The 25,331-nt window shown below is 32.3% G+C and overlaps 15 protein-coding genes across 15 annotated transcripts; 8 read left to right on the top strand and 7 right to left on the bottom strand.

Moving 5' to 3' along the window:
• Positions 1-1,498: 1,498 nt before the first annotated feature.
• Positions 1,499-2,047, top strand: ASCRUDRAFT_70392 (uncharacterized protein; the record flags this gene model as incomplete). The annotated part of the gene is made up of 1 exon (XM_020191789.1): positions 1,499-2,047. The coding sequence occupies one exon, from the start codon at positions 1,499-1,501 to the stop codon at positions 2,045-2,047; it is 549 nt and encodes a 182-aa protein (XP_020047491.1).
• On the top strand, positions 1,913-3,838 carry IFA38 (ketoreductase). Its single transcript, XM_020193259.1, has one exon. It carries the CDS (start codon positions 2,336-2,338, stop codon positions 3,395-3,397), a length of 1,062 nt encoding a protein of 353 aa, XP_020047490.1. The 5' UTR covers positions 1,913-2,335; the 3' UTR covers positions 3,398-3,838.
• On the bottom strand, positions 3,469-5,261 carry ASCRUDRAFT_75891 (cyclin-dependent serine/threonine-protein kinase CDC28). Its single transcript, XM_020193258.1, has 2 exons — positions 4,761-5,261; positions 3,469-4,605 (listed from the first exon to the last, which is right to left on the bottom strand). Exons 1-2 carry the CDS (start codon positions 4,804-4,806, stop codon positions 3,704-3,706), a joined length of 948 nt encoding a protein of 315 aa, XP_020047489.1. The 5' UTR covers positions 4,807-5,261; the 3' UTR covers positions 3,469-3,703.
• An 895-nt stretch (positions 5,262-6,156) lies between these two features.
• PAM17 (Pam17p) lies at positions 6,157-6,747 on the top strand (the record flags this gene model as incomplete). Its single annotated transcript, XM_020194585.1, has 1 exon — positions 6,157-6,747. The coding sequence occupies one exon, from the start codon at positions 6,157-6,159 to the stop codon at positions 6,745-6,747; it is 591 nt and encodes a 196-aa protein (XP_020047488.1).
• Positions 6,748-7,260: 513 nt separating this feature from the next.
• ASCRUDRAFT_34816 (type I HSP40 co-chaperone YDJ1) lies at positions 7,261-8,478 on the bottom strand (the record flags this gene model as incomplete). The annotated part of the gene is made up of 1 exon (XM_020190551.1): positions 7,261-8,478. One exon carries the CDS (start codon positions 8,476-8,478, stop codon positions 7,261-7,263), a length of 1,218 nt encoding a protein of 405 aa, XP_020047487.1.
• Positions 8,479-9,293: 815 nt separating this feature from the next.
• AYR1 (acylglycerone-phosphate reductase) lies at positions 9,294-10,512 on the bottom strand. Its single transcript, XM_020193257.1, has one exon. It carries the CDS (start codon positions 10,320-10,322, stop codon positions 9,417-9,419), a length of 906 nt encoding a protein of 301 aa, XP_020047486.1. The 5' UTR covers positions 10,323-10,512; the 3' UTR covers positions 9,294-9,416.
• ASCRUDRAFT_147000 (uncharacterized protein) lies at positions 10,465-11,310 on the bottom strand. The gene has a single exon (XM_020189245.1). It carries the CDS (start codon positions 11,061-11,063, stop codon positions 10,608-10,610), a length of 456 nt encoding a protein of 151 aa, XP_020047485.1. The 5' UTR covers positions 11,064-11,310; the 3' UTR covers positions 10,465-10,607.
• A 734-nt stretch (positions 11,311-12,044) lies between these two features.
• ASCRUDRAFT_8119 (ribosome biogenesis protein NOP53) lies at positions 12,045-15,658 on the top strand (the record flags this gene model as incomplete). Its single annotated transcript, XM_020194583.1, has 3 exons — positions 12,045-12,271; positions 12,871-14,016; positions 14,329-15,658. 3 exons carry the CDS (start codon positions 12,045-12,047, stop codon positions 15,656-15,658), a joined length of 2,703 nt encoding a protein of 900 aa, XP_020047484.1.
• A 430-nt stretch (positions 15,659-16,088) lies between these two features.
• On the top strand, positions 16,089-16,610 carry YIP3 (Yip3p; the record flags this gene model as incomplete). Its single annotated transcript, XM_020191787.1, has 1 exon — positions 16,089-16,610. One exon carries the CDS (start codon positions 16,089-16,091, stop codon positions 16,608-16,610), a length of 522 nt encoding a protein of 173 aa, XP_020047483.1.
• Positions 16,611-17,681: 1,071 nt separating this feature from the next.
• RPL39 (60S ribosomal protein eL39) lies at positions 17,682-18,198 on the bottom strand. Its single transcript, XM_020193256.1, has 2 exons — positions 18,129-18,198; positions 17,682-18,005 (listed from the first exon to the last, which is right to left on the bottom strand). The coding sequence occupies exons 1-2, from the start codon at positions 18,132-18,134 to the stop codon at positions 17,856-17,858; spliced, it is 156 nt and encodes a 51-aa protein (XP_020047482.1). The 5' UTR covers positions 18,135-18,198; the 3' UTR covers positions 17,682-17,855.
• Positions 18,199-18,443: 245 nt separating this feature from the next.
• ASCRUDRAFT_75884 (40S ribosomal protein uS8) lies at positions 18,444-19,267 on the top strand. The gene has a single exon (XM_020193255.1). The coding sequence runs from the start codon at positions 18,702-18,704 to the stop codon at positions 19,092-19,094; it is 393 nt and encodes a 130-aa protein (XP_020047481.1). The 5' UTR covers positions 18,444-18,701; the 3' UTR covers positions 19,095-19,267.
• Positions 19,268-19,565: 298 nt separating this feature from the next.
• On the top strand, positions 19,566-21,075 carry ASCRUDRAFT_75883 (40S ribosomal protein uS11). The gene is made up of 2 exons (XM_020193254.1): positions 19,566-19,643; positions 20,476-21,075. Exons 1-2 carry the CDS (start codon positions 19,628-19,630, stop codon positions 20,892-20,894), a joined length of 435 nt encoding a protein of 144 aa, XP_020047480.1. The 5' UTR covers positions 19,566-19,627; the 3' UTR covers positions 20,895-21,075.
• An 80-nt stretch (positions 21,076-21,155) lies between these two features.
• ASCRUDRAFT_91296 (uncharacterized protein) lies at positions 21,156-22,541 on the bottom strand (the record flags this gene model as incomplete). Its single annotated transcript, XM_020195074.1, has 1 exon — positions 21,156-22,541. The coding sequence occupies one exon, from the start codon at positions 22,539-22,541 to the stop codon at positions 21,156-21,158; it is 1,386 nt and encodes a 461-aa protein (XP_020047479.1).
• Positions 22,542-22,624: 83 nt separating this feature from the next.
• ASCRUDRAFT_75882 (uncharacterized protein) lies at positions 22,625-23,714 on the top strand. Its single transcript, XM_020193253.1, has one exon. The coding sequence runs from the start codon at positions 23,013-23,015 to the stop codon at positions 23,238-23,240; it is 228 nt and encodes a 75-aa protein (XP_020047478.1). The 5' UTR covers positions 22,625-23,012; the 3' UTR covers positions 23,241-23,714.
• Positions 23,715-23,769: 55 nt separating this feature from the next.
• On the bottom strand, positions 23,770-25,062 carry ASCRUDRAFT_35041 (TTL-domain-containing protein; the record flags this gene model as incomplete). Its single annotated transcript, XM_020190568.1, has 1 exon — positions 23,770-25,062. A coding segment is annotated over one exon (1,293 nt), but the record flags the coding sequence as incomplete, so codon positions are not given.
• Positions 25,063-25,331: the final 269 nt, after the last annotated feature.

Below are 25,331 nucleotides of genomic sequence, written 5' to 3'. Positions count from 1 at the left end.
TTTGGCAGTGTTGGTGTGAGGCGAAAGCACCAAACTCCCTCTGTGAAGACGCATTATAAGAGCGTCCCAAAAGAGAAAAAGACCTAATAAAAGTCGTGTTACCCGCCCTGGGCCGAAGCACAAAAACAGCAAAACGGTTTTTTTTTCTCATTTTGCCACAACCACCAATAATGATAATAATAACACAGATCGAAACCTGCTCGTAGGCTGCCACCAGTTCCATGTGTGCTCTCTGGGGCTTGCTGGGCTGGTAATCAATGTGGTGGCCAGGCTGGGTTTGATCGAGAGCAAGTTCTTCTTTTTTCCCATGATAAAAAAGTTGGATGGCAGCTTTAAAACCATTGCTTTCTAGGCTCCAGCGCTGCGTCGTTGTTGAGCCCATGAAAAAGTGATGACCTAAAGTCTGCCACAGTTTCCTGGAGTTGAGTGTTTTCTGCTGAATGTGTTTTGCAGCTCTGGCTTGTTGTCGCTTCAGAGCTGCCTCCAGCTCGACTCTTTGCGACATGGGGCTGGGACAGATTCGACAGCGAGAAGTGCCAGGTCAGCCTGTTTAATTGCCAGTACAAGTTCAATTGCACTCCCAAACGTTTTGGATCTAGCTTAGGTGTTTCTTTTTCACAAAGCAAACACCAGCTCGCCTTCTCCTGCTTTTTGATTCAATTGGATCGAATTTCCATTGCTGATGTTTTTTTTGGAGATTCAAATCTACAAAACGGACATAGCGAACAGGTGACGAACACCGCTCTTTCTCTGCGAAGATCTGAGCACGCATCTCGTTCGATTGCTATTTTCTGTTTGCTAGCAAGAAAGGCCTCATGGCGAACAGTTTCAGTGTGTTCGCAAACAGGATCTTCCTCTGGTTTTGTTTGCTTCTTTCAGGTTCGGACCAATAAGTATCGAAAGTATCGAATCAACACAGTGCTGCCAATGATACAAGTAGTTCTGTTGAGAAACAAGTGATTATGGACTAGCTCTGGCGATTAGCAACGATTTAGCAAGTATTCCCTCAATGACTGACAACTGCTTGAGCCCTTTGAGGTCTCGCAAATAACTCAATTGCTCCAACAAAAAGAAATCTTGCTCCAGGTCGATTACAAGTTCAGTTGTAATTCAACTCTTATTTTTAATACTAAACATCACCACCAATACGCATCTTCATTCAATTAAATCACAATAACAAGAAGTGCTCCCATACTTATTCTTGATTATTTTGGGGAATAGCAATTATCAATTGAGTTTCAAACCATGAAACATGGTGATATAAGGTGCTTTCCAAAGCAAAACAAAAATAGCCCAGTATCACACTAATTGAATCAATTGAATTGCAAAAATTTAATATAAAAAGATCTCAACTCCTCATTATTTCTCCTTCTTTTTTTTTTTCTCTATCTCATCATCTTAGAATTTCTTATACTTACAATATCTGAAATACTATTACTTTGATTATCTTAGTCTAACTCAACTCAACCCAACTCAATTCAACCCACCTTATCTCAAAATGTCTGGTATCATGAACAAAATCCAAAACAAATTAAGTGACAAAAACGATCACACTCATGAAACTCATGACACACATCATGACACACTTCACGACTCAACCCACACCACCAAACCATCTAAGTACGACCAACAATTCTCTACTACTGACAAGTACGATGCAACCACTGGTTTCAATGGTTCCACCACCCAACCATCCCACAACAAAAAAGATTGGAACAATCCTTCAACTAACGCCGGTTCTTCTGGTGTAGGTGTTTTGGGTAACCAAGGCTTAAACACTGGTTCCAATCACAAATACGATCCAACCAACAAAGTCCACCAATCTCAACGTACAAATGATATTCCCACCCAATATGGTGCTGGTTCAACTAACATCCAACCTGATGTTTTAGGTGGCCAAAATGACCAATACAACAACAATCTCTTAGGCCAAAAGAACGCACGTACCTCAAACCAAGATGCTTATGGTCAACCTCAAGGAAGAACCACCAGATCCCAAAAAGCCAACTACCAAAAGGATCTTGATGATGTTCAAAGACACATGTAAGCTTGCTTCCATTGCCTAGGATAATTGCTATTCCCTTTCTCTTTCTCTTTCTTCCCTTTATAACTTATGATTTCTATTTATGATACTCTTTCTTACTTTTCAATACAAGTATAACGAATTTTCTCGATATCTTTCAACAGCACCCAAAATGTAGCTTTCTTCCAGCCTATCAGCGTCCTCACCGCCCAACTCTAAAGCGATAGCTCAAAAGCAATCGCTGAGCCCTCAGTAAACCTTTCCAACTGGTTATAATCTACAAACTTCTCAGAGAGTAATTGCATTTCCAAAATGTCGTCCTTTTGCTCAGATCTATCCTCTTTCTTCAAGATCACAGATAACAATTCAATCAATTCTCTACTCTTCTTGATTTTCTTAGCTGGAACCTGGAAATTAACAACTCTTACTTTGTCCTTTCTATCTTTGGTCCTAGATTTAACCATCTTCCCAAGTGTCAACTACAAAAACTATCAATCAAAAGATAAAGACTGCTGGGCTGTTGTTACTGGGGCTTCCGATGGCATTGGAAAGGAATTCGCTTTACAATTGGCCAAAAAGGGCTTCAACATTCTATTAGCCTCAAGAACTGAATCAAAATTAGCTCAGCTATCAACCGATATTCAAAATAATTTTCAAGTTCATACAAAAATTCTAACCTACGATGCCTCAAACATCGACCAATATATCAACTCCATTAGCCAATCAATTAACGGTATCCCAATTACTATCTTGATCAACAATGTTGGTCAATCTCATTCAATTCCTGTCCCATTTGAGGAAATCGATGAAACTGAATTGAACAGCATCATTAATATCAACTGTGTTTCCACTTTAAAATTCACAAAAATCGTTCAAGATAATATCAAAAGAACAATTCAATCAAAAAAAGCTAAAAAGGGTTTAATCCTAACAATGGGCTCATTTTCTGGCTTACTTCCAACTCCATACCTCTCTGTTTATTCGGGTTCAAAGGCCTTTTTACAAAATTGGTCAAATTCTTTATCAGCAGAATTAGCAGGCTATAACATTGACGTCTCATGTTTACTTTCTTATCTAGTTACTTCAAAAATGTCCAAAATCAGAAGGAGTTCCTTCATGATTCCAACACCAAAAAAATTTGTTTCGGCATCTTTAAATAACTGGAATAAAAGATGTGGTGCTCAAGAAAGATATATGACTTCAACACCTTTTTGGTCTCATGCTTTAATGCATTGGTCTATTGAAAATACTGTTGGAGTTTATAGCAAAATTGCAAACAAACTCAATTATAATATGCATAAAGATATCAGAAGAAGAGCTTTACGAAAGAAAGCAAGATTAGCTTCTGGTGAAGAAAAACCAAAGACCAACTAAATATATATATATGATCAATAATATCTATACTTTAATATTGATAAATATATACATGATGAAAATAAGTTTATTGGAAATCGATTTATTAAAACAAGACCAATATATAAATGTATATATTCGAATAATAATCAAAAGTTTAAGAATTTGTAAAAATGAGTGAGTGAGTGGATATAATAAATGAGTGGCATTTTAGTTGATAGTAAAAAAGGTAACAAGTGTAATGGGTGGTAATCTTCAAGTTGCAAAAAAAAAAAAAAGATAAACAAGAGTATATATAAAAAAGGTATTTAAGATCATTTGAAATCATCAACTATAGGCAGTAGTACCTATTGGTAAAGAGTGTTGCATTTGGATATTTCTTGGTTCATTATCTTCCATAAAGTAAGGATGAATCAAAGCTCTTTTGGCACTAATTCTACCAACTGGATCGTAGTACAATAATTTTTCTAACAAATTGATGCCATCATTATCTAAAGTTGGTAAAGCAGTTTTTAGGTCTCTTTTTGACCATTTTGGAAAAGTTGGTTTAAAGTCAGGCAAGCGATAAATATCTGGCCAAATATCTTCAGTTGGTGTACCCAATAATCTGAAAATACAAAAGATTTGATCAATCTCAGAGTCTCCAGGGAATAAAGGTTTTCTATTGACCATTTCAGCAAAGATTGCCCCAATTGACCACATATCAACACCAGTTGAATATTGTTTTGCGCCTAGTAAGATTTCAGGAGCTCTATACCAAAGAGTAACAACTTCATGAGTGTAGCCTCTTAATGGAACACCAAAAGCTCTGGCTAACCCAAAATCACCAAGTTTTAAATTACCTTCTTTGTCGATAAGTAAATTTTGAGGTTTTAAATCACGATGGAGAATTCTGTGGGAATGGCAGTAGCATATACCTTTGATTAATTGCATCATGAATCTTTTGACCATCCCTGAGCCTAGGCCAGAATCTGAAGGAATGCTTTCCATATATTTTTTCAAGTCTAAATCAAGAAACTCAAAGACTAGATATAATTTATGAGAATCGGAGTGAACGATATCGTAAAGTCTAACAATGTTGTCATCTTTCAATTCTTTTAATAGAGAGATTTCTCTTATAGCAGTTGATGGAACACCTTCGTCTTCAGATTCCAAACGAATTTTTTTCAAAGCAACAATTCTGTTATTATGTTTTGTGTCCAAGGCCTTGTAAACGACACCGTAGGTACCTAAAGGAAATCAAGAGAAAGAAAGAACAAAAAAAAAAAATAATGAGAGAGATTATGTTAGTTAGTTATTTGTAATGTGATGAATTAACATACGTTGTAATAAGTGATATGTGATGGATTTGCTGATGGTTTGTGTAAAAATTAAAGAGGCATACCTTCACCAACTTTTTCAAGTCTTTGATAATCAGATAACTCAGGCATTTTAGTGAGATTAATGAGTAATTATGATGAATTATTTGAATAGATTAGTGAAACAAGAGTGGATTATTGGATTACTAAATGATTGTTGATGATAAAAGAGCTTTATATAGAAAAAGTGCAAAGGAGTATAGTAAGTTGTGAAAAGAAAACCCAAAAGTAGTATAAAGCTGTGGATATAATAGAATATATAGTAAAAAAACAACCGAGATATTAAGAATGAAATGGTAATTGACTAACTCAGTTATTTGGTTAAAGAGAAAGAATGTTTAGTTAAATAGAATGAATTAAAAAAGAAGTTGTTATAATTCCCATCAAAATAATTATTTTTTAAATATCAAATAGTGAAAGAAAAGAAAAAAAAATTTGGATAAACGTAAACATCACTATCCAAAAAAAAAGAGTGCAAATTTGCATTTTTTACAAATGTTATAATTTCAAAGATTTACAAGAGAACATATTTAAGAAGAAAAGCAACAACAAAACAAACAAAAAAACTTTGAAATTGTTTTGAAACTGTTTTGAAATTTTGTTGAAATTGTAATTTAAAAAGGTTCTGGGAACACTTCAACTTGCTCTAAAGATGGGTCAAAAATTCTTTGAAAAGAATGAAGAAGACATCAAAATGATGTAAAACTCCCCGAAGAATGAAGTATTTCCGTTAGATAAGAAACATAAAGCCATTTTAAACTTATTTATAATGAAAATGGCAAGTCTGTTGGAATTCTGAAGATTATGTGGGTCTCTCCCAAAGTTTCACAGTATCATCGTTGAATTCAGACCTTAAAACCAAAAACCTTTAAAACTACTGCTTTGGGGATAAGTGTTATGGCAATGAACAAGCAAGGGAGATAAAGTAAACAGGAGAGGAATGAATCGAAGCTGAATTTGCAGGTTGTGAATGTCAAACCGAGCTATACACTAGACCATTTCATGACATTGGACCTCATTTGAGATTCAAACACAGTCGCACAGCGCCAGCAGCGAGAAACAGCACCAGGTCAACTCCAGTAGCTCTGTTTGTGGCCTTTCCAGGCTCTGTTTCTTGCACCAACAGCATCATCCAGCACCAACTCCACCAGCTCCACTAACTCCAACACTCCTTCAACACCAAAACCACCAGAGTATATCTCTGTTCCAAAGAGGCTATTCGTGGAGCAGCAACAGCACCGCCTTTCACCTCCCTCGAGTGTGCTGTGGCTTATGCTTACCCGGCCTTTTTTGTAATAAAAAGCTTTGTAGGAAAATGCTTCTTTTGCTTCTTCTGCTTCTTCTGCTTCTTGTAGTGATTGATTTGTGGTGACTGCTGTGGGTGCGATTTGTGGTGCAGCTGTTTTGTTTTCTGTTTCCAATATGCTTTCAAGAATCGGTCTTACAACCTCCAATCGAGGATTGCGTTTGTTTTCTTCACACTCAAAGACTTTGGCTTCTATTCCAAAGACTTCAACCAAGATACAAAAGAACCTCAACAGTAATAGTGTCCAAGAAAGTGGCATAAATTGGGATGAGTTCTTGACTTTGAGAAAACAACAAAGAGGTCTTAATTTTACCTCTTCAATTGCTACAGCCGTCTTAGGTTCTGCCTTATCCTTTGCATACATTGCTCAAATTGAAATTGATCCCACTCAAATGATCTTTGGTTTTGACCCTCTAGTTATCTTTACAATTGGTTTTTCAAGTTGCACAGGTTTATGTTATCTCCTCGGTCCAACTTTAGGCTCGATTGTTTTTAAAATGAAGAATAAAAAAATCTTGAATGAGTTCAATAAGAAAAATAAAACTTTTTTAAATCATATTATTAATAATCGAGTCGATGCTTCAAGACAAAGTTTTGCCAATCCTGTTCCTGACTATTATGGAGAAAAGATCTATAGTTTAAAAGACTACCGTCAATGGTTAAGAGATTGCAATACTTATAAAAGAAAAGCTAAAGAGTTTGTTTAAATAAGCAAATAAATGACCAAGTAAAAGATAAAGATAAAGATAAAGAAAAAATCTCTTTTCTTACTTTTATATTAATATTAATATTATTCTCAAAATTCCTAAAACTTTTTTTAAGTAAATCCAAATTCATTCCTATTTACCTTGATTTTATTACATTATTGATTACCATTATTTTTCTGTTTTTTTGTTTCTTTTCGTTTTGGTTTTTTTAAATATTATTTATTTATTTATTTATTTATTTATTTATTTATTTATTTATTAATCTACTTGTGTATATACTTCAATTACGCTTGTAATTAAATCCATCCTATCGTATAGTTTCATATTTACTCATGTTTTTTTTTTGGTTTTTTTTTAATAATAATAATAATTTATTAAAATGATATTTTTAATGATATTCGATAAAAATAAATGAGTTATATGAATTGTATTAAAACCACTAAAATAAAGTAAAAAGACAGAAAAGGAAATAACTAAAAAAATGAAATAATAAAATTTTATATTAATTTACCTCTATTGAGAAGAACATTGAACTCCTTCACCCTGTGGATAATCATCTTCATCCTCGTATCCGCCTCTTCTCTTTTCATGTTTCAATGGATCGACCTCTGTTAAGATAACATCTTTGATATTAGCATTCTTTGGGAAAGTCACTTTCTTTCTTGGTGGTAATATACTTTCTAATAATTTCAATTTATCATCATCTGCAAAATTATCATTGGGGAAGTCAATTTCAAATTTGACAAATAAATGTCCAAAGCTGCCTGGATGATTCTTTATTGGCATACCTTGCTCTTCAATGACTTTTAGTGCACCAGGTTTAATAACTTCGCCAGGCAAAATATTAACTTTTATCCAGCCGTTATGTAAATCTTTAATAGCAACTTGACCACCAGCTAAAGCGGTTAATAAATCAACAGTGCAGTTATAAAACAAATTAGAGTCCTTTCTTGTAAATCTTTCGTGTTTTTTCTCATCAATCACAAAGATAACATCACCGGGAATGATGTTTGGACCTTGGTCACCTTCACCTTGAAATACAACTGTTTCACCAGCTTTCATACCTGGTTTGATTACAACTTCCAAGATTTTTCTTTCGCTGTCAACTTTTTTACCCTTACAATGAGCACATCTATTTCTTGGGTCAATAGTTTCACCTTCACCATAACAAGCATCACAAGGGGCTTGAATTCTTTGAATGATTGGACCCATTTGTTTTGTCACGAATTTGTAACCAGAACCATGACAGCTTGTACATGTCTTAACTGATCCTGCTTTACCACCAATACCCTTACAGGATTTACAGATGATAGTTTTGTTTAAAGCCAATTTGGAGGTTTTACCATTGTATAGTTCTTCTAAAGTACAAGAGATGTTATATTTGATATCTTTACTTCTTTGAGGACCAGAAGGTTTGGATGGGCCACCAGCGCCACCAGGAAACATCCCACCAAAGAATTGAGAGAATATGTCATCACCCATACCTCCCATTCCACCTGGACCCATCGATGGACCATCAGAGCCATATTGATCGTAGGCATCTCTTTTAGAGTCGTCAGATAGAACTTCGTAAGCACTTGTAATATCTTTGAATTGTTCAGCAGCTTCAGGAGAAGGGTTTTTATCAGGGTGACAACTCAAAGCCTTTCTTCTATAAGCCTTTTTGATTTCATTTGCAGTGGCATTTGGAGAAACACCTAATAGATCGTAGAGTTTAGTTTCTTTAACCATTTTAAAAAAAATAATGATATTTCTATTGGTTGATAATAGTAAGAAGAAATAATAAAATGAAAAAGTGAAAAATTATTTCGGTGTAGTAGAGTAACCTAAAAATTTGATATTGACACTGACACTGATGCTGATAATGGCAACGATAACGACAACAATAATAAGTTTCCTTTAGAAGTAAATATTGCTGTTATGAGAATGGAGTATTAGAGTGAGATATTATTGTAATAAAATAACAAAATTATTTAATAATTAAAACCAGTTTGAAAATAAACAAAAAAGAAAAAATTGATCTATAGTATAAATAAACAGAACTGAAAAATTTCTTTTGACAGAGAATATAAAATGAGCCAAAGAGACTTTGAATATTTAGTGATTAATATTTGGTTGGTGATTGAGAAAATATTTTACAAATTAAAAACTAGTAAATTAGTAAACCAGGAGAGTAACAAACCAGTTATTGAGAAGGTAAACCAAATTATTAATATAGGACAGAAACCGTAGATATATCAATAAATAAAATTGGAAAATTAATATCTGGAAAATAAAATTTGGCAATATTTCTATTTCTGATTAGATAAAAAATTTTTTTGGTCTCTCTGAAAATTTCACCAAAAATTTTTTTTATCTCCGGTTCCAACGAAAATCACACTGAAAACTGAACTGAAATGCCCAAAATTTCTGGATTGAGAAATACATTTGCGAAAACAAGCAGCAGAGGCACTGTATCACAAATAAAGGGTGTTTTGCTAGAACTTTCCATCGAATTTCCATTGATTTTCCTCAGCTTTTCTGAGCCCTTCTGGGACTTTCCCAACGGGCGGCGGCGGCTGGCAACGGACAAGATCCGCCGGATCACGGGACGCTCGCAAGCACACAACGGTGGAATGACGTGTGCATGCATTGCACCCGCAACAGTGGAGCGATGCTGCTTTTGCTTCTTAGGTTCTTTTGAATTTGTGTTCTTTCTGGGAGTTCAACACCTTGAAGATGGGAAACAACATGAACTTCTTCAGGAGGATGAACTCCATGATGCTGCGAGGCACCCACCCCATTGCAAACCTCAAGATGCTGGAAAACTTGCCTCTGTAGGTGTTCAACTGGTATGTGTTTTTCTCAATGTCGTTGCACACCCTTCTTGCATATTCCTCAGCACTCAAGGGCTGGTTATTCTTTGCCATGGTCTTTCTACCTTCAATCGACTCGATTCCCTCTTTGAAATTGAACATAGAGTCCTCTGGAAGTGGTCTTTTATCATCAATATTCGACAACACTCCCCCAGTGACAACGTTCAACACTCTCACCCCCAATCCTTTCATTTCTATGTGTAAAATGGCTGCGTACTGGTGGATTGCTGCTTTGCTTGCCCCATAGACCGATCCCCAGGGAAATGGTGTGATTCCTGCTAGTGACCCAGTGAAAATAATTATTCCCTTTTTTTGGATGATTAGTTTGGAAAATTCTCTTGTAATTCGAATTGGAGCCAATACATTTACTTCAAAACATTGTTTAGCAGCTTCGTCACTAACCTCAAACGATGGGAATGTGCATGACTGTCCAGCGTTATTGTACAAGATATCTAGTCCAACATTGTCGTTATTGTTATCTTGCTCTCCCTTAACTTCCTTTTCAACTATTTCTTTCATTTTTAAGACATCCTCTTGTTTTGTGACATCGCAACTGATAGTTCGAATCCCAAGTTCTTCTAGTTCTTTCATTGCTTCCAATCTCCTAGCGCAGGCAAATACCTTGTACCCTCTTTTATTCAATTCTTTTGAAACCGCAAACCCAATTCCTGATGATGCACCAGTAATTAAGGCTGTTTTCTGTCCATTGTTCCCACTCATTATTGTATTTCTGAATATAATAAAACTAGCCTTCTTAATACTATTTCAACCAAAAATTGTTATCTTTATAAATCAACACCTATCAATAATATATCTTGAGGTTACCATTACCATTCAAAATTCATTTATCTTTACTGGATGCACAACAAAAAACCAGATCACATGATTTTGATCTCTAACTATAAACCAATATACTTGTATACAAGTATATCTTTATCGTATTTATTTTTGTTAGTTGTCAATAATGGTATTGACCTTTACAATCATGACTATATATGATGTATTTTATAAAAAGAGCAATATAAACGGTAGAGTAAGAGCTGCAATCAAACTAACACCTAATACACCACTAATAGAGATTAGCCCCATAAGTAAGATGGAATGCATAAAAATTGACAAAGTGCAAATCATTAACCTTTGAATACTAATATTTTTTAAAGTCGTCTTTTTTTTAATTAACAATTTAATTGACTTTATCCATCCTACTTCTTGTTTTTTTTTCCATAAGTTTTGTAAATCATTGATCAATATTCCAAGAAATGTATTACTAATTAATTTATTAATCGCGTAAATCATTTGATCTATTCTTTCTTTAACTGAATCGTTTAAATTTAATCTATCGTAATGTTGTTTGAACTCCTCTCTATATTTGATCCGATTTCTTTGAGATGCAGCGTTATTATGATCATTTAATACAGTGCTTGAATAATTGACTGCATTAAATACTGTGGCATAAGACATATCAAAAAGGGATCAGCACAATGTAATAGCAATGACTTTAAAAATAGAAGGAAATTAACAAAATACTAATATAATGATATAATGATATAATGATGATTCAGTATTAAATATCAAGCAACATCAAAACTATAATAAATGAATGCATATAAATTGTTAATGATTGATTCTTATGGAAAAGAAAAATAATATTAAAAAAATAAAAGCAGATTTGAATTGATCTTGTTCTTCATCTTTTAACTATTTTTTTTTTAAAAAAAAATTTGTTTCAATGTCGCAAAACCATCAAAAACAGCTCTTTTATCTTGGTTCAATCAACGTCTTCTCTCGCTCTCCATTCCAGTTCCTTGGATCAAATGCAGATAATCGCACAGTTGTTGTGATTGATGAATGATAATACATAGTCCTATAACTTTAATACTCTCATCCAAAACGTAAATCAGTTTTTGTTTTGGATTGTTTATTTGTTTTCTTTCAAATAATAGGATGGTGTTTGGTTAGAAATTACTATCAATTACTGTCCATATAAGCACAAAATTTTCAATAAAAACCTTGTTCTTGATTTCTTTTCTGACTATCATAAAGTTTGTGCAATTAACAAATACTTCAACCGAAACTCTTCGTTAAATCTGCTTAAACACCTACAATTCTAGTTTTTAAATAGTTGAAAATTATTAATTTTACTTTTTGTAAAACCACTTAAGTCTTTCTAACTTCAAATGTGTTTTGAAGATATGCGGCTGAGTCTACTAATGTATCTAACACATTAAATTGTGATTCCAGTTAGTTTATGGTAATAATGAAGCATTGAATAAAATGATTCAAAAGTAACAAATAAAACCAATCAATATAAATGCAACCGAATATACCCAGAATATAACAAATAGAAAATCATTAGCTTAATAACTGCATTTACTTTCCCAATCTACAAAATATTCTCTGCGATATCCATCTTTATTATAACTATTCAATATATCACCTACAATGCCATTCAATAATAAAAAATTAATCCAACTGTTCAACTTATTCATCAATTCAATAAATAGAGCCTCAATGGATGAATTAAAAAAAGAATTGAGCTTAGGTCTCAAAAGAAGTCAAATGAAAATTGACAAACTTAAGCTTAAACTCCAAGATATCCAATCAAAACGTTTATGCTTTCAATCTCCTCCAAATAAATTATATTCTTGCTTTAAAAGATTTTTTAAAGAGTTATCTTGATTTTAAAGGTAATTTTAAAACTCAAATATTATATTATATAATCACTAAAATCAATAGATTTCAAAACATTTTAAATTTATTATGTAGACCAATTACTGCACAAAACTATTCAATGAATTTATATAATCTGAGAAATAGATATTTTTTTTTTTTATAAATAAAATCAAAAAATGGTCTATCAAAATATGTTTGTTTTTTAAATTACAAATGGTTTCAAATTTGAAAACACTTGAAAAGTTACTATATGCCATGACTCACAAGTATTGGTTTTATTGAAGTAAATTGAAATACTTTTGAGAAGTTCGATATTTTCACTGATGATACAAGTTTTAACCTAATGCCTTAAACTTTCCATCAAAATTATGAAATAGATACCCAATACAATATTCATTAGATCAATTTTGAATCAACATTCAAGCTTTATCTATCTATTGTATGTTGTAGTGTATTGTATTGTAGCAAAATCGAAGAACGATCCGTGTTTCGAAAATAGTGTGTTCGGTATTTACAATTTCAGAATGTTAATCAACTAAAGGTGCTGAATACGCTTTAGTTATTTGAATAAAGAAATGATTAGGCGATTTAATAGTTACAGATTTGCTAAAGTTCTGGTTAAAAAATTAAATTATGGATTTAGTTTAACAAGACAATTTTCTTTAACTAGTGGAGTTGGAAGTTTGTTTTCCAAACATTATATGCGAAGCATAATTTGCCCCAATATCTCAAGTGTTTATTGTGGAAATACAATTGAAAATAAATTGAATCATAAATTGAAGTTTGAACCAAAAAGTTTGGTATTGGCAACAACACCAAATAACTGTAACGAAATGATTGATATTGTTGATAAGATTCAAAAACAATTTAATGATTTGAGTGTTTTTTTGGTTACAGTTGATTCAATTGGAAACAAATTTAAAATTCGAAATGGGATCAGTGAGCTATGGTTAGAAGAGGATATCGAGATTGAGAAATCTGAGTTATTGCATTCTGGGATCCCAACTGATGTTGATAGTGGAGTTATTGAGGAAATTAATTACAACAGAAATGAGATTAAGTGGAAAAGTATTGAAAATTATTATAAGATTGAGATTCCAATACTAATGAATGAGAAAAGTAGATTTGTTAAAAATTTAAATATTCAATCATACTTATCAAATACGTTATTCAATAATGGAGAGATTGTCACAATGTTTTATATGTTATCACCTAAAAAGATTGAACAAGTTGAAGAGAAACAGAAAAACAATTCAAATAAATTTTTATCATATTTGAGTATAAAATTGCCGGTATTAAGACCTAAGGCTATAAACAACAAATTGATTTATCATTTCAAGTTGTTAGAGGAAATTCCAATTAATTACAGAATGGTCATAACCAATTGCAAAAATAATTTGTTAAAGGAGATAAACAATGAGGCTGCATCATTGTTCTTACAAAATAACGAAACCATTAAAAAAATACAAACTAAAGAGTTTAGAATTTTTGCAACAGTGGTCAGAAAAAATAACAAAATAGGTGAAGAAAACAATTTGAAAGTCTTTGATGAAAGATATGAAGTGATTGCTGGAGGAGGTGAATGGGGAGATAAAGCGAATATATTGGTTTTATCACCAGAAGCAGAGCTAGAAGAAGGAGACGAGTTAAAATTCTGGATGTTAGACCCTAAACGAATTGAAGAGTACGAAAAAGAGCGAGAAAGTGGTAGTTTGAAAGTGCATGAGGGTGTGAATTTGGAGTGTGCTATTCAAGAAACTTCATACTTTGATGAGGAAGACAGCACAAACAGCACAGGAAGCAGCGTTTTGGAGAACCACTTCGGACTCGGAAGTGAAAAAGGGTTTAAAATCAACGGATCGAAGCTCGATTCGGACGGAGAGTTGGTGTGCGTCGCAATTTGAAACGCATTTCCAGACGCATCAGAAAAATTTCAAAAGCAAAAAAAAAAATTAATTTTTTTTTTGCTTGTTTTTAAACTGTAAATAGAGAAAAGAATTACCTGAATATAGATTACTACTACATAGTGTAATTGGATTATACATATTCTTAGAAATACTGGATTTGTTATTTGGACTAACGCAATAGAAATGGAAGTTGGAAGACCATCACAGAGAAGTCAATCCTCTCGTAAAACCAAGAGAAGTTGGAGAAAGAATATTGATATTGATGATATCGAGAGAGATTTGGAAGAAAAGAGAGAAGCGATTAGAAAATATGGGATTGAAGATATTGAGAAATTACCATCAAGCGAATTATTTGAAATAGATACAGTCGGATCAAGCGATATATTAAGGAAGAAGAAAATTGAGATTAAAACATTAAAAGCCGATGAAATTTTGAACAAACGATCTAAATTACCTACGTTGGTTCATCCAAAGAAGATTAATAATAAAATACAGGGAGTTGATAAAAAAGAAGCGTTCAAATTGATGAAGCTAGCTGGTAAAGTACAAGGTGTTACTAGGACGCAAGCCATATTAGAAGAAGTGCATAGCAAGAAAAAGAATGGTAAGAGAAATAATAAACTTGATTTGTACGATGCATGGAATGATAGTGAAAAGACTGTGAAAAAAAGTAAGATGATTAATGATATCTACAAAGAAAATAGAAGTTTGACAAGTTATACGAAGGCGAAGGTTATACCAGAGACGTTAAAAAAAGCACCTATTCAAATCAGAGAAATTGAGGATATTCCAATGGGAGGTAAATCATATAATCCTTCTTTGGAAGATTGGAAATCATTGATTATTAAAGAATATGAAAAGGAAAAGTTTATTGAAGACCGAAAATTGCAAATTGAAAGCAAGAATCATCGAATTCAAAAATTGATACTAGAAATTGAAAAAAAGGAAAAAGAAGATGATGAAGTGGATAGTGATGACGATGTTGATGAAAAAGAGGAGGATAACAATGGATTGGGATTGTCGTTGAATAAACCAGTAGTGAGAAAACAGAAAACCAAAGCCAAAAGAAACAAAGAAAAGAAACATCAAGAAAGAATACAATTGGAAAACGAAGTGAAGTTATTGAAAAAACAAATAACTGAATTGCAAGATTTGAATGTGATTAAGAAGAAGGTGGAGAAGGAATCTGCTGAAAAAGAAAAGTTGTTAAACACCAAAAAAATCGAAAAAAACAGCAAGATTCAAAAGAGAAAATTAGGCACCAAATACAACCCAATAAATCCCCAGCTCGAGGTGAAACTATCAGATGAACTCACTGATTCACTACGAAAGTTGAGGCCAGAGGGAAACCTCTTCTACGACCAAATGAGAATAATGCAAAGCAAAGGAAAGGTCGAGGCCAGAGTGCCTGTTGTGAAGAAGAGAAGGTATGCCCAGAAGGTGACTGAGAAGTGGACCTTCAAGGACTTCAAGTAGTTGCTTGCTGGTGCTAGTGTATTTATATTTGTACTAAATGCCTTTCTTGATACTCTACGTGTAGTTTTAACATCAGACTGTTCTTTTAACGTTTCTTAATGCCTTTTACACTCTTACACTCTTACTCTCTTATATATTGTGCTCCACCAAGCTATATTAAGCCTTGAAGCCTGGATCTAGGTGCTCTTCGAACGGGGCTCAAAAAGCTTCCATCATAAAAGGAAAAGCATAAAAAGAAAACAAGTGGTATTTAAATCCAGCTCATTTCCACTCACCAAACTTCGCCATCACCTTTAACACAAACCAGTTGCTAACTTCAGTCTTGTGTTATACCATTTAGATATATACAGTCTCAGACCACAAATAACAGTGCACAAATTTCAAGCTACTAAGCTTCTAAAAACTACAAGTCGCAAATTGTTGCTGAAAGATGAACCAAATATCTCAATTTCCCTTTGCCAACTTCCAAGATCGTTTGAATGTTGAGAACATCAGATCCAACATCACCACAGTGGGATCCAAGCTTCAATCATTGAAGTCTCCCCAGGAATTTTTTGATTTCAGAAGAATATCCAAACCTGAAAACTTTGGAGAGATTCAAAGCAGAGTGTCATATAATTTGAGCTATTTTTCAGCTAATTATCTTTCAATCATTGGTTTATTGAGTATTTATGCATTAGTTACAAATTTATTACTATTATTCGTGTTAGTGTTCTTTATTGGAGGCGTTTATGGTATCAATAGATTACCTGATGGAGAAATTAGATCGCCTTTTGGTACATTGAATTCTAGTCAATTATACACTGGGCTATTTATGATTTCGATTCCTTTGGGTTTCTTAGCTAGTCCAATTTCCACAATGATGTGGTTAATTGGTGCTTCAGGTGTTACAGTCTTGGGACATGCTTCATTAATGGATAAGCCAATTGAAACTGCTTTTGAGTCTGTTTAAGCCATTAAGCAATATTTCAAAGTGATATCGATCGAAAAAAAAAAGAAAAAAAAAGAAAAAAAAAGAAAAAAATAAAACACCAAAGAAAATGCTAACCAAAGATTGAAATATTGAACAGAGATACAATCTTTTTCACTTTTTTTCTAATCTATAGCCTTAATTCTTTTCATTCGCCTACCCTTTTCTACATTATTTAATTCATTTTTATATTAATCCTTATTTTACATTTTACATTTTTAATTTTGAGTTTTATTTTGTATATTTGTATAATTTATATTTCCTTCTGTCTTCTATTCCATTCTTTTATTATATAAATTTATTCACAGGTAGTAATTTTTGAATTCTGTACCTTAGCAGTTACAAATTAAAGATAAATAGTTTTTAAACAAAATTAATATTTATCATTTAAAAAAAAAAGAGAAAGAAATAAAAATAAGACTATAAATTTGAATTTATCACCAATTGGTCATTCAATCAATATCAACTGTTTAATCGATTGTTAGTAACAGAAATTAAGAGCCAAACAAAAACGATATCCTTTCTCATCTTGTCTCATTTAATACTATAATATGGTTTCAGCGAGATTCCCACAATGTTATTTAGTCATTATTATGATAATTCCTATACTATCTAACTTTAAAAATTGTAATTCATCATTTAAATATTAAATAAAGACAAATAAGAGTGCTCTAGTAACAATAAACATACATTTATAACTTGATACAAACTAATCAATACTACTAATAGGTAAAGATACAAGTTGAATAGTAAAACAGAGGAAAAAGAGACAGTTATTCACGAGAAGGAGAGTATTTATAGGAAATTATGCAGATGACCTATAAAAAATTAGGGCTCTTTCGCTATGAGAGAAAAATCACCAAATCACTAACAATAACTTTAAGATAGCATAATCTTAAATTCACCAACTAGTTTCTCTACAAGTTGCAAAAAAATGAAAACTACAAATAAACAGTATCCGTCATGAATAAAATACAAGGAGATTGTTATTTTCGAGAAATTATGATTAAAAATTAGACAATTAAATAAATTCTATTAAACACAAATAATAAAGTAATTATGAAATTTCATATTGTAAAATATTTTAAGAAAATTGTAGTTCTACAATATAATAATGTTATAATTGAATATCAGTTATTAACTGACAATATTTTTTTTTCTTTCTTTTTGAGTTCAATAAATTATAAAATTAAAGCAACATAATAAATTATAATAATGCAAATTTACTTAAAGACCTAATTTAGTTCTTCTCCAACTTCTTCTTTTAGAGTTGTATCTAATGGTGTTATTAGTTTTCATTCTGAACCATTGAGGAATTTGACGGTTTTGCTTTTGAGCTTTACCTAATTTTTGCTTAATTTTGAAAGATTTATGAGACTGTAAATAGAATTAATAGTTAGTAAAAATGATCCTGGAAAATAGCAGCAGAATTCACAATATCACTGAAGTCTGCTGGAATCCCAACAGCACCTACGCCATCGCAGAAACATAATTACGTACAGGCATCTTGAGTGGTAGCTAACGTTATCTCTGTTGAAACTGGTTCTTCGATACACAATATCAATATGAGGTTCTTCTTCAAACTACTTCTGTTGCCGTGAAGAAACTGCTTTTCTGCAGTTGCCCGGCTCTCGGTTCCGCTTGAGCCCGCTAGCAAAGACTCATAGTTAAGGCCGGAAGAAAAAGCACTGCCGAAAGTGCGAGCCCTGAGTCTTATTGTTGTGACTGCTTTCCCAAAGGAAATCACACGTGAGCACCGCTGGATTTTTTCAGTGGAAGCGAAGAGGAAGGAAAAGAGCCTTCAAGCGTAGTTGGGGAAGAAGAAGAGATCACCACATTCAATATCGAGGTACCACAGTAAAGAATCAATCAGTAAGTTGATACAATGTGTCTTTGCAGACTAATTTATTGTGCCCTCTATTGTTTTGTTTGATGCAATGATCCACCAAGTGAATGAAACAATACCGGGCTGATAGATGTCATTTTTCATGTTCCAATTTATTATCTGATTTCAAATATTGAGTGTCTAACATTTCTATTTTTTTTTCTTACCAGAAATAATATCAATTCAAAATGACCAGAACTTCAGTCTTAGCCGATGCTTTAAACGCCATCAACAATGCTTCCAAAGCTGGTAAACGTCAAGTCATCATTAGACCATCCTCGAAAGTTATTATCAAATTCTTAACTGTTATGCAAAAGCACGGTTACATTAATGAGTTTGAATACATTGATGATCACAGATCAGGTAAAATTGTCATTCAATTAAATGGTAGATTGAACAAATGTGGTGTTATTTCTCCAAGATTTAACGTTAGAATCGCTGATATTGAAAAATGGACCGACAATTTATTACCAGCTAGACAATTTGGTTTTGTTATTTTAACCACTTCTGCTGGTATCATGGATCACGAAGAAGCTAGAAGAAAGCATGTTTCAGGAAAAATCCTAGGTTTTGTTTACTAAATTATATTAATTTACTTCTCAATCGTTTGATAATTCAATTTTATCAATTAATTTATGATTTAAAATTTTAAGATTGACCAAATTAATTGATTTTTTTAGTTATCATGATTATATAGTTTATTGTATTTCTAGAACTTTACTGAATTAATATAAAAGCTACATCTGTAATATATTTCTTATCTCATTTCTCACCAAGTCATAACTTCTGGATTAATAGCCCTGATCTAAAACATGTGCGCAGCTGTCTCTGCTAAATCTAAACAAGATCTGTGACTGTGTTTTCTGTCACAGACTGATAATTACGCGTAGAACCATCGCTCTAAACTATTACATTTAAGGATCTCCGTGCTAAAATAGTAAATCCGTTGCTTCCTAATTCAAAATCCGCACTGAAACCGCATTGAAATCCGTCTTTGATTATATTGTAAAAAAATTTAATGTGCACAGCTTCTGTTTGACTAAAAACTACCACTTATATTAACATTTTGTTATTTTGATATTTTAATATTTTACAAAATACCATAATAGTCAAAATGGCTCCAAAAAATGGTATGTCTTAATTATCATTATTTCACTCTATCCTGTTTCCTGCTCTATTATTATATTAGATTTTAATTATCTTAAAGATTGATCAATGAAATTTATGGAATTATTACAATCACCAAAATTCGGTATTCAATGAAAAATTTGATTAAAAATATAGAAATAAAATTGAATAATAAAATTATAATCAGACATATTAATCAATCTATACACAAATTGTTATCAATTATATTTGTTATACTTTTGAGTTATTAAAATATAGCAATCTCAAAATAAAATTGAAAAAAATACACTTGAGTCTCTATTGTTTTGAAATAATCAATTCAATGTTTGTTGAATCATCAAATAATATATTTAATATTTTTATAAATAAATTCTTAGAGAAATTTCATGTTTTTAAGTTCGATTTTCACAAATTCAAGATAATATTGAGTCATTGTTTAAAAGATTTATCACTACAAATACAACGAAATTTTTCAGGTTTAATTATATTAAACCACATTCAAAATTATTCAATTTGACTAAATTTTAGAATTTTCAAATTATGTTTTGCTTTTTTTTTTAATTTTATTCTTGATAATTTTAGTAAATTATGTGCAAATAATACAGAGAAAAATAAAAAATAATTGTAATTAAAAAATCTAGAAAATTATGATTCACTTTATTTATTTATGTCTAAAATCATTCTTGTCATAATCATTCTTGGGATTTTTAAGTTTATTCAGAATAGCAGTGAAAATATCGATAGAGATGATATGAATTAAATCCGACTTTTCTGTTATTAATTTTTCTTTAATTTGAATATTATACTAATGCATCAATTATTTATTTTTATTAGATAATGTTACTTTAGGTCCACAAGCCAGAGACGGCTCCCAAGTTTTTGGTGTTGCTCGTATTTTCGCTTCATTCAACGATACTTTTGTTCATGTAACTGATTTATCAGGTAGAGAAACCATTGCTCGTGTCACTGGTGGTATGAAAGTTAAGGCTGACAGAGATGAATCTACTCCATATGCTGCCATGTTGGCTGCCCAAGATGTTGCTGCCAAATGTAAAGAAGTTGGTATCACTGCTGTTCACATTAAATTAAGAGGTACCGGTGGTACTAGATCCAAGACTCCAGGCCCAGGTGGATCAGCTGCTTTAAGAGCATTAGCTAGATCAGGTTTAAGAATTGGTAGAATTGAAGATGTTACCCCAATTCCATCAGATTCTACTAGAAAGAAGGGTGGTAGACGTGGTAGAAGAAGATAATCTACTCGTTTATTTTCTTTTGTTCCACTATCGTATATTAAATTTATTTGTTTATTAGGAAAATTATATTGTTTAATATAAATTCATTAATGTCATAAATTTTTATCCATAAGAGTAATACATTAAGAAAAGCGATAAGTAATAAATAATAAATAATAAAATTAAGAAGGATAACGGATAATCAAATTGTATAATAGAAATATAATAAATTAAATTAAATCATATTAAATCACATTAAATCACATTAAATTGAATGAAAAATTAGATTGATTTTTTATCATTTTTAACTTTTGTGAAAAAATCTCGAACTTCTTTTTCAGTTACAATTTTACCTTCCTGTGCAAAAGGTCTAAGAAACGATCTCAATTTTTCTTTGATGTCTTCATAAGCTTGGATTCCTTCTATTGCTTTTTCTCTTGGTAAAGTATTTAAAGCCTTTGTACCTAATTCGAAGATAGAAGATCGATCATCATCATCGCCATTATCAGTGTGATTATCATTATCATTATCATTTTCTGAATCTTCAGGCGGAGGCTGATAAATTGGGTCATCTTCATATAAAAAGGAGTATTCAATTAAGAAGTTTTTCAAATCAGTTGAAATTTTATTGGGAGAATCATCATTTAATAAAAATTTTAATTTCTGCCTGAAATTTTTTTTCAAACAGATTGAGTATGGGTAAATTTTAGGATCAATTTTTCTTTTTTTCATGCTTGGTTGTGAATCTGTTTTAGTATTAGTATTAGTATTAGTATTAATATTAGCATTTGTAATATTTAGCGAATTTAATTTTTGTAGTCTATCTTCAATTGAGTTTGATTGAATATAGTAAATTTTATCCAAGACAATATTATCATGGTCGATTAATTCATCAAAAATCTTTTGAAAAGATTGAACACATTTCCAGCATATAAGATGATCGAATGAGTCGATATCTGGGAAGCCAGGTAGAGTATTGATATCATCATCAGAATCAGATATATTGATTACATCTGAGTCGTCTTTATCATCAGTTTTCTTTGGTGGTTTTGTTTTTTGAATTGAGCCTTGTTTAAAACCCATTAAACAGTCATTGTGATACCAATCTTCATCGCATGCAATACCGAAATAACATTGAAGCATTACACTTGTTTCCTCGAAAGGATTGTATAACTGATTGCAGGAACAAAACTTCCCTTCAAAATTTTGGTTATAGATGTTGGTGGAAGAAGGGATGTCTTCACCTAGTAAAATTGGATTTTCATTGGGACTTTGAGTTGAATTTTCAGCCAACGAAGACAATTTGGTTGACTTTGCAGATTTATCACGCAAGGTGCAAGGACCATTCAAGCTCATTCGCCTGGTACCACAATCACAGACAAAACTTCGTTTGTCAAAGAGCTCAACCAAATCATGCGAGGAGTGACATTGGATTGAACAAGAGTAGCAAATGCCTGCCGGGTTGTTGTTCCTTTTGAAACAGGTTATACAGGCAAAAATAGATTGTCTTATGGGACCCAAATTAAAAGTGCAGACGTTGGGATCGAAGGGCATCAACTCCTTAGCTTCTCTTTCCAATCTCAACTGGTTATTAATATAATCGATAGCTGTAATGGTGCGTGGATCTCCCTCACAACAGTGAGGGCCATGTTGGGCGGAAGCAGACATGACTAGGGAAGCTGCAGAGGAACCAATTGCGGCGTTGTGTGAGGTATATTTGGAATCTTGGTGGATCTGGTACTGTCGACTGGGGTTGTTGATGTAATGCTGGTGTTGGTCGATGTTTGAGATATTATCTAACATCGAAGGCTCTGCTGCTCTCAGCCAACTTCGCGTCCCGGCGCAGTGGTCTGGGCCAGATTGGGAAGGAGGATATAATCAGCTCCTCCAAAGCGCTGGGTCAGCACTCACCATCCAGAGGAACAGCCTTCCATACAACTCACTTTTGTTTCTAGAAGCCTGCCTTGTTCTCTCTTATTGTTCTCGAAGCTTGGTGCTCGATATAAATACAGCCCAGTATGCTTCTATTGTTCATCTTTGTTTTCCATTATCTCCATCACTCCCAGTCTTCCATTCTCTTGCTTTTCGCTTGTCTTCTCTCCTGCTGCTATCGCCTCTAAGCCTTTTTCATCCTCACCAATGTCTTGTCAAAACAGAAACTCAAATTCAAGAAACTTTGAAAACTTTGTCCTATTCGACAACCCTTTGCAAATCTTGGACAACATGGACGTTGTCGAGAAAAACATGAGCAATCCAGCTTTTGAACAAATCCAAACCACCACAGACATTAACTACACTCATTTTGTCACCTACAAAGCTCAACAATACTACATGAATAACAGCAATTCTTATTCTCAACACTTATAATCTAATCCCAGAATTTTGGGTCTCAAACATTGATCCATATCTCATTGCCTTTACTGCTATTTCTCATTTTCTCTTGTTTTATTTTTGTTTTTTTTGCTACTTTTTTCAAAAAAAACATGCTCCTTCACTGTTGGCTTTGCCGGTTATTAGAACAACTTTATCTCATGTTCAATTTAAATGTGGTGAATGGCACAAAAAACTATCCCTGGTTTTCTGGGGTTCTTTTTCTTTCTGTTTTTATGTTATTCAAAGCTTTCTTTTTTAATTATTGCTGCTTTTCTCTTTAATTAATTGTATTATCCATTTTTATATGTTTTTTTATTTAATATTTCATAACCCATAATTTATAATTCATAATACCAAAATCTATTTTCTATTTACTATTTTCTATTTTAGAATTTAGAATTTACATCTCCTTTCTTACTTTTTACATTTCAAATTTTATATTTAAAATTTTCTAATATACATTCGCTTCAACTATTCATCAGATATCGAACGAATTGCCAATCTATTAATCCTAAACTCTATATCAGAAGTTTCCATAAATTGGTTCATCATAAACTTTAATTAAATCACTTGTATCACCTGAATCGCCCATTTCTTTTGCCTTTTCATTGCTGAAAAATGGAACTATAACTTTTATAAACAAACCTTCAATCAATCCATTAATTAAATCCTTCAAATCGTCCCCGGTTTGTTTAAAATCAGGATATGAATTGACTTCTAATAACATAACATTAAACTCTTCGTCAATTAAAAAATCTAATCCGAAAAATTCAAAGGCGTTTAAAATCGGTTGAAAATTTAATCGATTCACATTCAATGCTGCCCTAAATAACTCTTCAACTATATTTAAAATTTGATTAAAAATTTTATCCTTTTTTTCTTTGCTTAATTCTAAATCATCCATTTTCCAAAATTCCTCAACCAATTTATCGCTATTATCATTATCATTATCATTACCTTCACCACTCCCAATACTATCAACAATACCGTTTTGAAAACAGGTATTGGTCAAATGCGAAGACAAATCGCTATCATCTACATCAAACGGTTTCGATGAAAATAACATCAACATTCTTCTATAAACATATATTTTAAGTGCTCCTTGACATAAAACATAAGTTCGAATATGAAATTTTCTATTATTATACGACTTTAGTAACAATGGAAGAGTTAGATACCTCTGAACAACAAAATGACGCAATTGAGAGGTTATCACTCCATTATTATCACTTTCTTCATCATCCTCATCCTCATCTTCATCCTCGTCTTCTTCAAATGAATTAAATATCTCTTGTAATTCATTAATAGTCTTAAAAATTCGAATACCTTGCCCTTTATCGCTCATACTAGGTTTCAATATCCATGTCTTTAATCCTAAATTAATCTCATCCCTCAATTCGTATGAATCATCCAATGCTTCATCTAAAAATTCAGCGTAATCAATCTCCAAATTATATGTTTCTGGTATTGCTTTCTTCAAAATTGAATCGGGATTCTTGACAATGTAAGAGTGTGTCGTGAGATTTAAATAGTTTTTTCTAATTAAAGCCTTTCTATAAATATATGAGCAAATCAAATACCTCTTATTTTCCAATATCTGATCAAAATCCAACAACTCATAATCTCCATAATGAAAAATCTTGCTATCTCTATTATTTTTCAAAATTGTCATGTCTGAAGTAACTTGAATATTGGGCAAATATTTGGCTATGGCATCGCTAAACACTGACCACAAGTAGTCAGTTTTATCCAATGAAAGCAAGATATGCTCCACTCCAGCATCTTTTGTTCTTTCTTTTTTAGTCATTTTTGATTCTGTCCAATTCTAAAAGCATATCGACTTAAAAATTTTCAAAATCACAAAAATTTTAAACTCCATAACAACGGATTAATACCAAATCATGCAACCTTTGCATATATCGGAACTATCGCAATTATACTCAAATAATGAGCTTAACGAATAATGCAGAAATCCTTTTGTTAATCTCTCTGGCCGAGTGGATTAAGGTGCATAGTAATTGCGTCCGATGTGTTTGATGTTTGGTGTTTGGTTCGATCTCTGAGCTGGCACTTTTCCACTGCCAT

This window comes from Ascoidea rubescens (assembly GCF_001661345.1).
Source record: "Ascoidea rubescens DSM 1968 unplaced genomic scaffold ASCRUscaffold_6, whole genome shotgun sequence".
Taxonomy (NCBI): domain Eukaryota; kingdom Fungi; phylum Ascomycota; class Saccharomycetes; order Ascoideales; family Ascoideaceae; genus Ascoidea; species Ascoidea rubescens.
The sequence above is the reverse complement of the archived record's forward strand: the minus strand, read 5'-3'. Positions and strand labels throughout refer to the sequence as shown.